The sequence below is a fragment of the Chanodichthys erythropterus genome, chromosome 5, assembly GCF_024489055.1.
Source record: "Chanodichthys erythropterus isolate Z2021 chromosome 5, ASM2448905v1, whole genome shotgun sequence".
NCBI lineage: Eukaryota > Metazoa > Chordata > Actinopteri > Cypriniformes > Xenocyprididae > Chanodichthys > Chanodichthys erythropterus.
Genome location: NC_090225.1, coordinates 4,677,609 through 4,692,060, shown reverse-complemented (window position 1 = coordinate 4,692,060; position 14,452 = coordinate 4,677,609). Strand labels below are relative to the sequence as shown.

At 37.7% G+C, this 14,452-nt stretch overlaps 1 protein-coding gene across 3 annotated transcripts in view; it reads left to right on the top strand.

Moving 5' to 3' along the window:
• Positions 1-520: 520 nt before the first annotated feature.
• The window catches only part of ptk7b (protein tyrosine kinase 7b), a 90,520-nt gene continuing 76,588 nt past the window's right edge, over positions 521-14,452 (top strand). For all 3 annotated transcript variants that reach the window (XM_067385704.1, XM_067385705.1, XM_067385703.1), the window contains exon 1: positions 521-915. In XM_067385704.1, coding sequence (XP_067241805.1) covers positions 804-915 — 112 coding nt within the window. In that variant the 5' untranslated portion in view covers positions 521-803. The remainder of the gene's footprint in view (positions 916-14,452) is intronic.

Below are 14,452 nucleotides of genomic sequence, written 5' to 3'. Positions count from 1 at the left end.
ACAAAAAAAAAACAGTCGTAGATCATCAGGTAACCACACACAGTATTGAGAATCAATGGTTCACATACTTTTGAACTGGGCTTTTTTAATAAATCCAGCTATTTTTTTGTCATGTGGACTATATGTAAACATCTTGTATGTAAAATATCTTACTCAGGACAGTACTAAACCAAAAATAACATGCATTTTGTGTGATCTCTTATTTATTTGTTAAAATGATTCGATTTTCACAGATTCTGCAAGTGGTTCACATACTTTTTCTTGCACATATATATATATATATTCCTCTATATATATATCACGAGCTTTATGATACTTTTAGAGTAGCGCGTTTTTTGGACATCTCACCATTAAACTTCTCTACAAGATTAAAACAGCGGTTTTGTGAAGAAAAAAGCAAATTCGAGTAGTAATACGGTTCGTTGTTTCCCACTGCTGCCAGCGGGATGCAGCATTGGACCCGTTTTCCCGACGTGAGCGAGAGCGCTGAAACCGGAAGCTCCGGCGAGAGAGAGAGAGAGAGAGCGATCGAGCGAGAGCGGGCGAACCCGGGACCGAGTAAAGTGACCCGCTGTTTCTTACAGACTACAGACGGATCCCGTGAGGAGTGCCGAGACTCTTACCGACCCGCAGCAGGAATACAGCGATCACGCGCCGGACCAACATCTAATGTCATCGAACTCATAGCGCGCTTCTCAGTTTGTTGTTTGCCTCTCGTGAAGCCAAGGAGAATAATCGTAATTTCTGCGCACTTTGTGAACGCGTTTGACCTGCGCAGCTGCACCTGCGCGTCCCCGGAAAACATGGACGGATCACCGGGGACCGGGACCGAAACCGAGCGGAGCTCCCGAACAACAAGACGAAGACGAAGATCAGACAGCAGTCTTCTAGCCGTCTTCATAATGTGCTCTAAAGGTAAGATCATTACACGGTAGGTTGAGCATCAAGCTTTAATGACAACCAGCCTGCTTGACTAGTTGCATTTACTAGTTACCTGAGTCAGTCTGTAACGTATGGAAGCACATTTCCGCCACTTAAGAAAAAAAGCATGCTTTGGTAAATCATAATTATGACATTGCCTACTAATTATAAGTAGAAATTATGACATGCTAATGACTTAATATGCCATGATTCTGAGTTCATATATCATAATTATGATGATATTACATATTAAAAATAAATAAAAGATGTAAAAAAAAAGTGATCAAAAAGTCAAAATTATGAGATAAAAGGTAAAATTATGACATTAAGTCTAAGTAATAATTACATTTTTTTTTATCTCAAATGACTTGGTATGTCTTAATTTCGACTTTTTATGTCATCACTATGATTTACAAAAAAGCATGATTTTTCTCTTAAGTGAAATGGGTATATAAAATAATGTCCTTCAGTATTTTCGCATGTTTCTCATATGAAGGCGTCGGGGAAAGTTAAACTGTTGTGTTCAGGTGTGATGATGAGATCTGGATTCATCATTTATTGACAGCAGCAGATGAGCAGTGTTTGTGGAAATGAGCTTCAGATCTCCTGAAAACTGATTATTTATAAATGAACAGTCCAGATCCTGTGTGGACCTTTAATATCGATCAGCTTGTGAGCTGTCAGTGAGGACATCATCATCACATCGTGGTGTTTGTTAAATGATCTCAACAGGCAGAATGAGGAAAGGCTGGTTTCTTTCTCACACTGATGGCTTGACTCTGTAAGCCTTGAAAGGAAAACATTCATCTTTTTTATAAGCTTTGATGGTGTTTGTGTTCCATCAGCATCATGAACCCGTGAGCGGCTCTTATTAGTGTATGTTGTGTTCATGCTCATATGTGCATAATATATGGCATGTGTAATTGTAGAGATATGAGCTCAGATGATGCTCCATCAAATGCCTCCAGTGTCCAGAAGCACCTTTTATAGGTTTTATAGTCATTATTGCTTTCAACAGTGACTGTCATGTTCATTCAGAACTGTAGTTACCATATTTATGCTTTGGTTCAAGTGATTTCAGATACTGGGTTGTTGTTTCTGCTGGCAGACTGTTTAATTGTAGTTTGAGGACTGATTTTTTTCATTAGAACTAAATCTGACAAACTCATTTGAAAACATGAAAAATCAGTTGTGCTTAAAAATTGTATTTATAATATACTCATTTAGTAGCAAACATGCATCTGTGTTCATTAAGGAATTTTGTGTTTGTGTGTGTGTTTCATGCATGATCAGATTCCTCTCTCTGTGAGTGTTTGAGTTGCAGGACTCTAGTTTTATATTTAAGGAATTTTCAAACTGGGTTCCAGGGACCTCTTTGGAAAAGAGTAAAAATAAATTAAAAAAATTAGATGAAACTAACTAACTTTAATTAGATTTAAATAACGCATCTAACAGTACATAGTTATATGGAATAGAAAAAAAATAATGTAATAGAAATTACAAATTTTACTAGGGCTGCCCCCTAATATTTGACAAGAAGAGGCTCAGCTGGCCAAATTTGACTAATTAGTTGGTTAGTTCAATTCAATACACAATTATTTGTATAGCGTTTTTCACAATACATATTGTTTAAAAGCAGCATGTCTACATTACAATTCAGAGTAATCTGTTATCAGAGGTGACTGTCCAAATTATGTAATTTCTGAAATTTACATATGCAGATCACACAGCTAACAATGTATTAATTTTTATGCAATGTATTAATTTAAGGTACAAACAATGAGCTCATGGAAGTAATGAATACATGTTGTAAACGCATGATTAGGATATATAGAGAATTTAGCACAGGTGCATGTTGATCCAGAGTTTGCTTCATCTGAAGTCCTCGCAGGAGTTGGGGTCGTCTCTTCACAGATGTTTGGCATCTGATGTCTTCATAAAAGGCTTGATCCAAACTTGAGCTGACATACTCTCTAGTTACCTCAGGATGGGCATCCCGAGATAAAACAGAAAAGCAAATGGAAAATCATTAGCTTAGCTGCTGTTCATAACATTAACCAAAGATAATCATGTGCATTTGTTCTGATATAACTGGAGTACAAAGTTATGAGATGCATTATGTGAACGCTTGGCTAAAGAGATGTGTCTTTAATCTAGATTTAAACTGGGAGAGTCAGTCTGGGCCCCTAACATGATTAGGATGGCTATTTCAGAGTTTGAGAGCCAAATGTGAAAACGCTCTCGCTCCTTTAGTGGACTTGAATAGCCTAGGTACAACCAGAAGCCCAGAGTTTTGTGATCTTGAAGAGTGTGATTGATTTTAGGGTGATTAGAATATCTCTTAAATACACAAGAGCTAAACCGTTTAGGACCTTGGTCAGTAGCAATACTTTATAATTAATATGGAACTTAATAGATAACCAGTGTAGAGATTATAAAATTGGTGTTATATGATCATATTTTCTTGACCTGGTAAGAACTCTATCAGCTGCATTTTGGGCTAATTGTAGCTTGTTTATTGATGATGAAGGACAACCAGCTAGTAATGCATTGCAATGCAACTTTTCTGCATCAATAACATGTTCCGTAGCTTAGCGATGTTTCTGAGGTGGAAGAAGGCTGTTTTTTGTAACATATGAAATATGATTTTCGAAAGACAAGTTGCTGTCTAATATAACTCCCAGGTCTTTAACTGTAGAGGATGGAGTAACATCCTTCTAAATGCAAATTGTAAGAGATTCTGTGTAGAGGTTTTTGGTCCTATAAGTAATTCCTCATTCTTATCTGAATTTAATAGAAGAAAATTACTGGTCATCCAATGTTTTATATCTTTACCACACTCTGTCAATTTGGATAATTGGTTAGTCACAGAAAAAAAAAAAAAAAACTCCACAGGAAGTGGCAAAGTCACGCAGTCCATGACAGACAGATCGTTAGTACTTTTCTGGATCTTGAATGACAATAATTACATTGCTTTCTATTGGGGATATAAAAAAAAACTTTTGGATTTCATCAAAAATATCTTAATTTGTGTTTCGAAGATGAACGAAGGTCTTATGGGTTTGGAATGACAATAAATGACATAAATTTATTTTTTGGGTGAACTAAAATAGTCAACGTGACTACAGTGGTTCAACCTTAATGTTATGAAGTGACGAGAATACATTTGCAGTGTTTCCCACAGGATTTTGTGAGACTGTGGTGGGTGGACATCGGTTCCTCCAGGGGGGTCATGCACCCCCAAACCCCCCCCCCCCCCACCCCGGAGGAAAATTTTGTACATTTTAAATTTAAATGCATAAATCTGGTATATTCTGAGAGCAAAATTACGTGACTACATCAATAAAGAAATGTGTTCTCTTGTAAACAATTTTGTGCTCTAAAAGTAATTTATTTATTGGTGATGGTAGGGCACATTAGTCATGTACACAACATATAGTAGGCTAAATGATAGTTCATAAGTGGTCAAACATGTAGAGTACACATTTAAACCATTAAAAATATGTAGCAAAAGAGGTTACCTTTGTTGAATTAATTTATTTGTGGGAGCCTGTATCTTTGATTTGTTAACCAATCCAGAATGCACTAAACACACCATCTCATTATAGAGAAAAATAACAAATGAATAAAAATATATTCATAAGCTGACCAATAAATAAATAAGTAAACTAGGCGAGTATATACTTCAGCAGCAAAAAATATTCTAGCCTAAAAACTTTGCACAGTAATTTTATAAATCCAAATGTTAATAAAAAGTTTAAAATTACTATTTGTATTCTGAAATGAAAAAAACGATTTATATTAGATTTATATGTAAATAATTAAATGTATTTATATTAATGTAACATTAAAAGGCGCTTATTGTGCAGCTTTTTAATGGGGCAACAAGCTATAGATACGACAGAACAAAATAGGCTATTAATAATCTTTCAGTGTGCAAAACCATGATAATATGAAACGCTTCAAAACAGCAGCAAAAAACCGCTAATGCACATCCCGGGTGCAGAATGATGCGCTTGAAGCAATATCGAGTCAGAGCGCGCAGTTGTGCTGCGCATTGAAAGGTTCACGGTACAAAGAGAATCCCTGTTTACATCTGACGGTATCTAAGTTTATTAATTATATGTTTCTTTCATTTTTAAATTCCAGTTATTGTGCGTGTGACACGAATTTATAGTCCTTGTGTTGTGCGATCTAACAGACATCCTGTAGCCAGTATGATGACATCGTTCAGAAACAGCAAAAAACTCCAGTAAGATAAAGTCATTTTATGCAAATCCACAGCTCTTTATCTACATATCAAGTATTATAATGGGAATATATCATATTGGAGAGTTTTACCGTGCTGACTGTCGTTACCGAACGTGACGCGCTGTTTGAGTGCTGAATGATTGACAGCTGTAGCGGAGGGAAGACAAGTTTCTGACCGTGAACTTATCGATGTATATTTCTTCTGTCCCTCACATGAAGCTATGGAATGGCTTCAAATGACTTTGAATATAGTGCACGAAAACTTAATTGGTGATAGTCTACTTATTTTGCTCTATGTCTCCCACTTTTGCCATATAAAAGAGCGCAATTTTCAGACGGTAATTTATATATAGCGACAAACCTAATTTCCGTTTCATTCTGAGACTGTGGCGGGGCAAATTAGAATGTGGCGGGCCGCCACAGTCTAGTCAATGTATGGGAAACACTGCATTTGTGCACAAAAACAAAAATAACTTTTTGTATTCAACAATTTCTTCTTTTCCCTGTCAGTCGCCTACGCAGTTTATGCTAACAGTACAGCGCTTCCAGGTTCTACGTCAGAACACCGACTCAGAATTGGCCAACGCATACGTCTTGCTGCTCACGTGTGATGCTGACGCAGGACCTGTCCAATACTGAGCTGCTGTTCTGACGTACAACCTGGAAGTGCTGGACTGTGTTTACAACAAAAATATCTTAATTTGTGCTGAAGATGAACTAACATCTTACAGGTTTGGAACGACATGAAAGTACTTAATGACAGAAATTTCATTTTTGGGTGAACTAACCCTTTAACATGAAATGATGGGGAATAAAAACCTAATATTTCCCAGATGGCCTGAACTCGAGTGCCGTGTGGTGCTGGATTCTCCTGTTATCTATGAAATACGTGCAGCCCACCAACATTCAAATATTTACTTCAAGGCACCTTATGAAGTCCAGCTGCGGCATTTCTCAGGCTTCAGATCTTGTTTCCATTTGGAGGTGAAGTGTAGGAGTTCACATCTATTTATACGCCGCTCTTTACAGGATGAAAGCAGCTTGACGCATTTATCATTTACATGTGCGTATGTGTGAGAGAGAGAGATTTTCATCAGGCAGCTGAAATATTAAAAGTCTCATATATTTGCATGTTTATTGCATTTTTTTTTCTTGTCAAGTTGGCTGATAGTGATATTTTTCCTGCCACAGATTTAGAGAGAAAAAACTGCTAAAAAGACAGAGGATGAAGTCCATAAATTGATAGAAGAAAAGCTGTTCAGCAGTGATGAATCCACAGAAAACCCAGACCATCAGGAACCGGTTGTGTAGCTTTTGATTTTCAGCAGATATCTTGACGGTTGATGGAGAGACCGATGAAATTAGAGCAATCCATGTCTTTTTAGGCCTTCCATCATTGTGTCAGACCATCCTTCAAACCGGCTGTAATTCACCCACCCTACTGCATTGTGGGATGCTGTAACACTGGGTTCAGACTACACTATATTTTTGTCTGTTACTATAGGTTATGCGATTTTGACTCCTTAATTCTTGTCACGTCTTGGACAACAAACATGTCAGACTACACGTTGCTTCCTGACCAATCCTGATTGCAGTCTTTAATGGTGTGCGGGATGTCATCGAGAAGGCGGAACTAACGGCTGACTTCCAGAAACAAGAGCATAAACAAACAATGGTTGTACTGTTCTAAAGCCGCGGTCACACTAGACTTTGAACGTACAAAATTTTATTGGATACTGCGTGATATGACGTCTACAGCGTCTTTTATTAATAAACATGAATTTAATATATAACATATAGCAATAAATTCAAAATGTAAAAATTAGGGCTGTCAAAATAACACGCTAATTTTGATTAATTAATCTGAGAAGAAAAAACACGTTAAAAAAAATAACGCAGATTAATCCATTCCGTATTTACCTTTGAACCTGGAGCCGTTCTAGCCATCATTCGACTGTAAAATGAAGGAGGGAGACGACTGCTGCGCTGACGGACAGAACGAGCAGAGCTCCTCCCTCATGCATGCGAGCTCTCTTCTTTTTCAAAGTAAGCACCGTCTTTGCACTCTCTCTACCTCGAACATAATAATCTAAATCAACTGACAGGATGGTAAAAGTTCATAAGACCGAATCCTTGTTTCACGAGGCGCATTCGGAGAATGTTTTTCCTGAATAACCGCTGGGTGTGAATAGTGCTCAAAAGAACGTCACCTCATCTTCTCTGACAGGCGCCCTGCACGTGCAGCTGACATAAACCACACTTTCAGTAAACAAAAAGAAAATCCTATCCAGTGGTGAAGTGTTTTCTGTATTTACAAATCTTTTGCGATGTCCTAATGACAGTCGCGATTCGCACGCAACGCGTCAACGTCCGCTAATGTCTGATTCGTGACCTAATGACTCATTTGAACAGATTCATTTTAATGAATCATGACAACAACTGATCTGTCCACACGGTCTATAATGAATCATGTTCTCATTTCAGAGTTGTTTGAGTGAATAAGTGTGCTTAACCCATTTAGCAAGAGTGGTTAGTAAAATTAGCCTTAATAATCCACAATATTTTCAGGTTATTTAAATGACAATGTGTAGTAAATTAGGCCTACCTATAAAATCAGTTAGTTTAGACTGGAGTGAGGTGAAACCAGAACAAAGCAAGTTGTTGTTAGCTAGGTGCATTCAATTGTATATGGTAGAAAATTATATTATTAGTTAATATAACTTCTAAATGCTACTTTTTAATACTTTTCAGGTTGCTGATTGTAGTTTTTTCTTCTCTTACAAAGCTATAAAATCACTTCTTTTTTTTTTTGCAAAGAGGGCAAGAAAGAATTACAGTGAGAGTGACAGGTACTTTATTGTCAGTATCGGGCTCGCAGATCACGTGAGTAAGGCACTTTTTACTGTTTGTGTGGATGACCATGTCTGTCACCACCGAAGACCATTTTTGACCCAGAAATAACCCTGCATTGATTCATTTGAATTGAAATATTTAATACTTTCACAGCAAAATTTATGTATGCGATTAATTTAGATTAATTAATCACAGAGTATGTAATTAATTAGATTAACATTTTTAATCGATTGACAGCCCTAGTAAAAATATACAACCTACCCAACTTTACTACAAAGACATAATTCTTTTAATTCTTCCAAGAGGTCATGCCGTGACGAATCAACGTTCTTCTGCTGGTCTTACGTCGTCACGTGATGCAGGTCAGAGTTAACTGCACGAGCTTGTGTTTCCAGTCTGAAGCATTCGCATGCTAATGCTAATTCCAACACTCACCAGGTTACTGAAGCCCTCCGCTATCGTTCGCCAGCTTTTTTCACTCAGGAAACATCATAAAGGCAGAGTATCGTTGCTCCACGAACCTTTCCCCTCTTGCATAATTCCACCTAGCAGCACCAATACCATCGTCTCTCTTTCATTTTGCCTGAAAGCTGTGTACGAAAGAGCTTCTGTGCTCCTATTGGTCAATGCGAAAGATGTGACAGAAAAAAATAAACATGCTAGTCTTTCTGTTGAGAAGCGTCGTAGATGTGATGTCGATTGTCATCCATTATTAAAATAAAATGATCGATTCTTGCATCCAGACGGCCGTTGTTATTTATGAATCATCATGACACCCTATGTCAAATGGATTAAGCCAAAATTGGCTGATATCGTGTAGTCTGAACCCAGCATAAGTTTACAGGGAACAAAAGGGAAAAATTACCTTCTTTCTCATTCCGTCCGTTTACTGTCGCCCGGTAATGTTTGACATATCAGCAGTCATCCAGTAGCTCTGAGATTGCTGGGATTAACATGTTTGACAAGCAGGAATTGGATTATCGTGACCCACCTGCAGATGCCATCAGTGAATCGCGTGTGGGAATGACTTTACATGGGTGTGTTCGAAGAGTCCACAGCACATCTATAACGATAACGACACAGAGGAGCGATATCACTGGAATCACTTTCAGAGCGCTTTTATTCCAGCTGATCAACGATAAAAACAATGAGGTCCAATCAGAAGCCATCCTGCTTTAAAGAGATCAAGCATTTGAAGCATTGCAGCGCGCTTATGATAAACAGGATATCATGCATAGTTATCGATCTTGTTTAGACCTCTGAATCCTTGTCCGTTTATAGAGAGATCCACACTGTTGTACCCAGTTAGGTCTGAATCTCCAGTGAATATCAGCACATTGTTGAGCTTCAGTTGTAACCACACCAGAGTACAAAGAGACAATGCAGTGCAACCTTGGATTACAATAGAAAAATAGATTGAATAGATGGAAGAGTTTGAGAGGGAGACATTGAGTACTTTGTTGTGGAGTTATGGAGGAAGACAGCGGTCCAGTGCGCATTCACTGATCCGGTCAAGGACGTCCTTTAGTGACACTGCTGCTCCTTCAGGATATTCATGTGACCTGTGGCTCTTAAGTCTGTTTGATACACTTACAATATTATACACTTAAGATTACAAATTTACATTTATTAATATACATATACACATTTAAATTCATACTTGTAAATGTGGGTGGGGCAAATAGAAATCTGAACTAAAAGGCAAGCAGAAAAAATCTTTACTGTTGAGCCCTGACAAGGAATCATTATAATTATATTTACATCTGCGTTCATGCAGTGTCTGCAGTTGTGTATTATAACTAGATATGCAGTAAATATGCTGATTTAGCGTTCAATAATAATAAAATCAACATATTAGAATGATTTATGAAGGATCGACACTGAAGACTGCAGTAATGATGCTAAAAATACAGCTTTGATCGCAGGAATAAATTACATTTTACTATATATTCACATAGAAAACAGCTATTTTAAATTGTAATAATATTTCACTATTTTTACTCTTTTCGATCATATAAATGCAGCCTTGGTAAGTAGAAGAGACTTCTTTCAAAAAACATTAAAAATTCTTAATTATGGCAAACGTTTGACCACCAATGTAAATTTGTGTATATGCTGATAATCTGTAATCTGGTATTATTGAATACTGAAGACGCATGTTTTCATTAGATGGCATTAGATGGCATTATGAGAAACTTTATTTTGTAGTTGCATGGTTATCTGGTCTTCGACAAATAATCTGGAGTTTATTGAAAGCAAAATCTGTCTGTCTGCCTATCCGTCTGTCATTGATATAAACAGTTGCTGATTGTAGTGGGATCAGTGTAGTTTTGTTTTGTATTATTGTGATATAAACTTGTTTTATGTCTGTTGAATGTTAGCTGTTGTTGGTTTGAGATTGCAAAGCTCAGATTTGTGTGGCTCAGGTGTGTTCAGGACACACTTTGCTCCTACCTGTGTGGAGACCAGGTGCTCCTCTGATTCTCTGATTAAAACTCACAGCGTGGATAATTTGGCAAAACAGAGGAGGCAGGGAAGAAAACCTGCCGTGCCATTGCATAATCTGACTAATGAACTCCCTCGGTAGTGCTCACAATGAGATCTGCCTTGAGCAACAACAGGAGGAGGAGCTCAGCGATCAAATGATGAAGAGGAGCATTTCTCTCCCTGTGTTTGTGTGCCTCACTACATGCATCTCAAAGAAGATGCATGTAGATATACATTAGACTCCAATCACGTGTTTCTTTAAAGGGTTAGTTCACCCAAAAATTAAAATTATGTCATTAATTACTCACCCTCATGCCGTTCCACACCCGTAAGACCTTCATTGAGTTTCGGAACACAAATTAAGATATTTTTGATGAAATCTGATGGCTCAGTGAGGCCTGCATAGCCAGCAATGACATTTCCTCTCTCAAGATCCATAAAGGTACTAAAAACATATTTAAATCAGTTCATGTGAGTACAGTGGTTCAATATTAATATTATAAAGCGACGAGAATATTTTTGGTGCGCCAAAAAATCAAAATAACGACTTATTTAGTGATGGCCGATTTCAAAACACTGCTTCAGGAAGCTTCGGATCATAATGAATCAGTGCATCGAATCATGATCCAGATCGCGTGTGAAACTGCCAAACTGCTGAAATCACATGACTTTGGCGCTCCGAACTGCACATTCGACGCACTGATTTTATGTTGTATTTTTCTTTGTGTTATACCTAAATAGTTTTGGTTTGTAATTGCTTCTGATCATTCTTTATTGAAAGTGTTATTTATTTCATTATTAGACGAATTGTTACAGTTAACAGTTACAGCCTTCTGGTTATAGCCTAAATGTGGCAAGAATAAAAGGTAAAAACATTATTCTTGAAGTATTTGCACTTTCTTCTCTCCATAAAAAAAATACTGGAATTGGAACAAAGAATCGATAAGAACCAGATTCGATAAGCGAAATCAGAACCAGAATCACTAAAATTAAAACGATACCCAACCCTACAGATAAACAAACTAGTGAATGTAACTGACTAAGTGGTCTGCTGTTGGACAATAGTTTCAGACTCACATCATATACTCCACAGCATCAGCTGAGCTCCATCCGTACGTTCACTCCCCTCCCCCTTTTCTGTCACAATCCATGTGTGTTTATGTTGTAGCCCATATTTCATATACTGTACTACAGCTGCCCCCCCCACACGCTCTTCTCACGCAACGTCTCTCAATCCCAACAACACGCTCGTCTGATTGCAGTGCCTGCAAAACACAGATTATAGTTCAACAGATGATGGATTTATAATTCAGGGCAGATTTACACAACCTGTGAACCTGAGACAAATAATCCTTCTCTCTCTGTTTCAGATTTAAGTAGGGATGCACTGATGTATCGGCCAATAAAAGCAAATACTTTTTCACTATCGGCAATGATCAGGGCTGATTATATCCTGTCAATCAAAAGGGGACAGAAAAACATGTCAGACTGCAACTCATACTGTGCATGAAGAAAATTTCTCTTGAATTGAATTTAGGGCTGTCGAAGTTAACACGACAATAGTGAATTAACAGTTAACAATAGCGACGTTAGGCTCTATCTGACCCTATGACTCGCCCGTTGTTCAAGCCAGGGTTGCAGGTCCATGGTTTTTCTCTACACCATACATTATTTGTAGCGCCTCCCATCTTATCATAATTGCAAAGAGCTTTGTGTTTTGTTACATCTGCTAAGAAACAAAGTCTCAGCTTTCAAATTCTGTCCATTTTATGCTGAAATTCTAAATTTTAAATGTGTTGTGACAGATAGTTCAAGCGGAAGCGCGGGAAAAAATATTATGAAAGTCAGTGGGGTCTATCAACTGTTTGGTTACCAACATGATTCAAAATATCTTTTGTGTTCAGCAGAATAAAGAAATTCATACAGGAACAAATTGAGGGTGAGCAGTGCTTCCCACACATAGACTTTACTTGGGCGGGCCGCCCACGTATATTAACGGCCGCCCAAGTATATTTGGAGACACTTTTTTGCTTTTATTATTTTTATCCTCTTATACTTTTACATCCGTGCAAGATAATGAAACCATCCGAGATCGAATAACTAGTCATTTCGTACCTGCTAATTATATGTGCATCAGAACATAGGAAAAGGTGAACCATTTACTTGCTGTAATTTTGCATAATTTACAATGTATAATAATGCTTAATATTAGTATGTAATTAAATGTAATATGCTATGTAATTAAAATTAATTTCAATAAATAAAAATACTGTTAAAAATCACACATTATTTGTTTGTCACATGTAGTAGGCGATTTTTGTGCCGTGGGTAATTGGAGGATTTTTCGCCCGGCTACCACCGCAAGTATATTTCAAACCTGTGGGAAGCACTGGTGAGTAAACGATGACAGAATTTTAATTTTGGGTGAACTATCCCTTTTAATAACCCTGGTATGCTCAGTGGAAAAGTTTCTTGACTTATCAAGATTTCACATGCATTATGTAAAACTCAGCCTGTCATTGAATAGCTCAGGAACTCAACATATATTCTATTTCTTTATTTCTAGCTTTCTTAGAAGCTCTACAGTTTGCCGTACGCTCTTGCTGTCAGACTGCCATTCGTCTCTTGTTGCTCATGTCCTGAGATGAATCGCTCTGGTGGATAGAAGAGAGCTTTCTGTGTTTTTGTGGGTCTGACAGTGAGAGTTCAGTGAGACTCGTGTCTGTCTGACAGATTCACGCGTCTTCATTCAGCTGAGAACACCAGTGCTCCCGTTAGATTCCACTGCTGTTGCGCTCCATTTACTCTGCTTAAAGTCTGCAATTACATTTGCACTGACTTGCTCTCATTTTCCCCTTGCAATTTAAATTTGTTTTCATTTTTTTTAATTGATACCTATCTTTTCATTTTCACTTTTTGTGCATCATCTCAGTTACTGTTGCTGATGTTAGGAGCGAGAGAGCTGTGTGTGTGTGTGTGTGTGTGTTTGTGTACTCAGTGACATCATTAAAAGGAATTTTAAAGGAATGTTTTGGGTTCCGTTTTTTTTGCATTGACGCATTTATTGAGATTTTTTTTTTTGCACCCTCAGATTCAGATTATCTCTCTCGGCCAAATATTTTCCTATCCTAACAAACCATACATCAACAGAAAGCTTATTTATTCAGCTTTCTGATGATGTACAAATCTGAATTTCAAAAAACTGACCCTTATGACTGGTTTTGTGGTCCAGGGTCACATATAATGTTTGAGAAAATCGCTGACTGACTTCCATAGGAATTGCAAAAATTAGGATTTTAACAGCTTTAAAGAAATGTTATGAAAAAATAGATTTTACTGAATAATTCATAAGTGCTTCAGCAAAAATATGATTTCTGATTTCACTTCCATTGTAACTGAATTACTGTAAAAATGTTTTCTGTGCTAAATATGCCACACGAGTGCTGTTGTTTTGAAGCCGGTGTAGTGGTGTAGAGTGGCTCACTAAGGGCTGGTGTTATAATGATTCGCGATTGTGTGCTCATTTTATTTACATTAGCTCATGGTTAGATCACACATATGTGCTTTGAAATCCAAATAAACAGGTTCCTGTCTGGGCCAAAAGTCATTGGCCATTAGCAGCATCTTCCTGTTTTATCCCTGTCAGTTTGGGTCTGATGTTAATGTTTAACCTTTGACTTCAGGATTATGATAACAGGGTGTTTCTATCTTTCATTCTCCATCGTCCCTGCTCTTCCAAATGCCGTCACTGGAAGTGTTTTGACGGAGACGCTGAGTGGTCAGGAAATGGTTTTTGCGGTGTCTGTCGCTGGTACGTATAGAACAGTAGCAGATGCACAGGAACTGAGCTCAAGGTCGCGTGGACGGAGAATCCATACGTAGAGCGGGAAAGCTGCTTTCCTGTGTGGCATCTCTCCTGTTGCGCAGGAAGTGTTTTGGA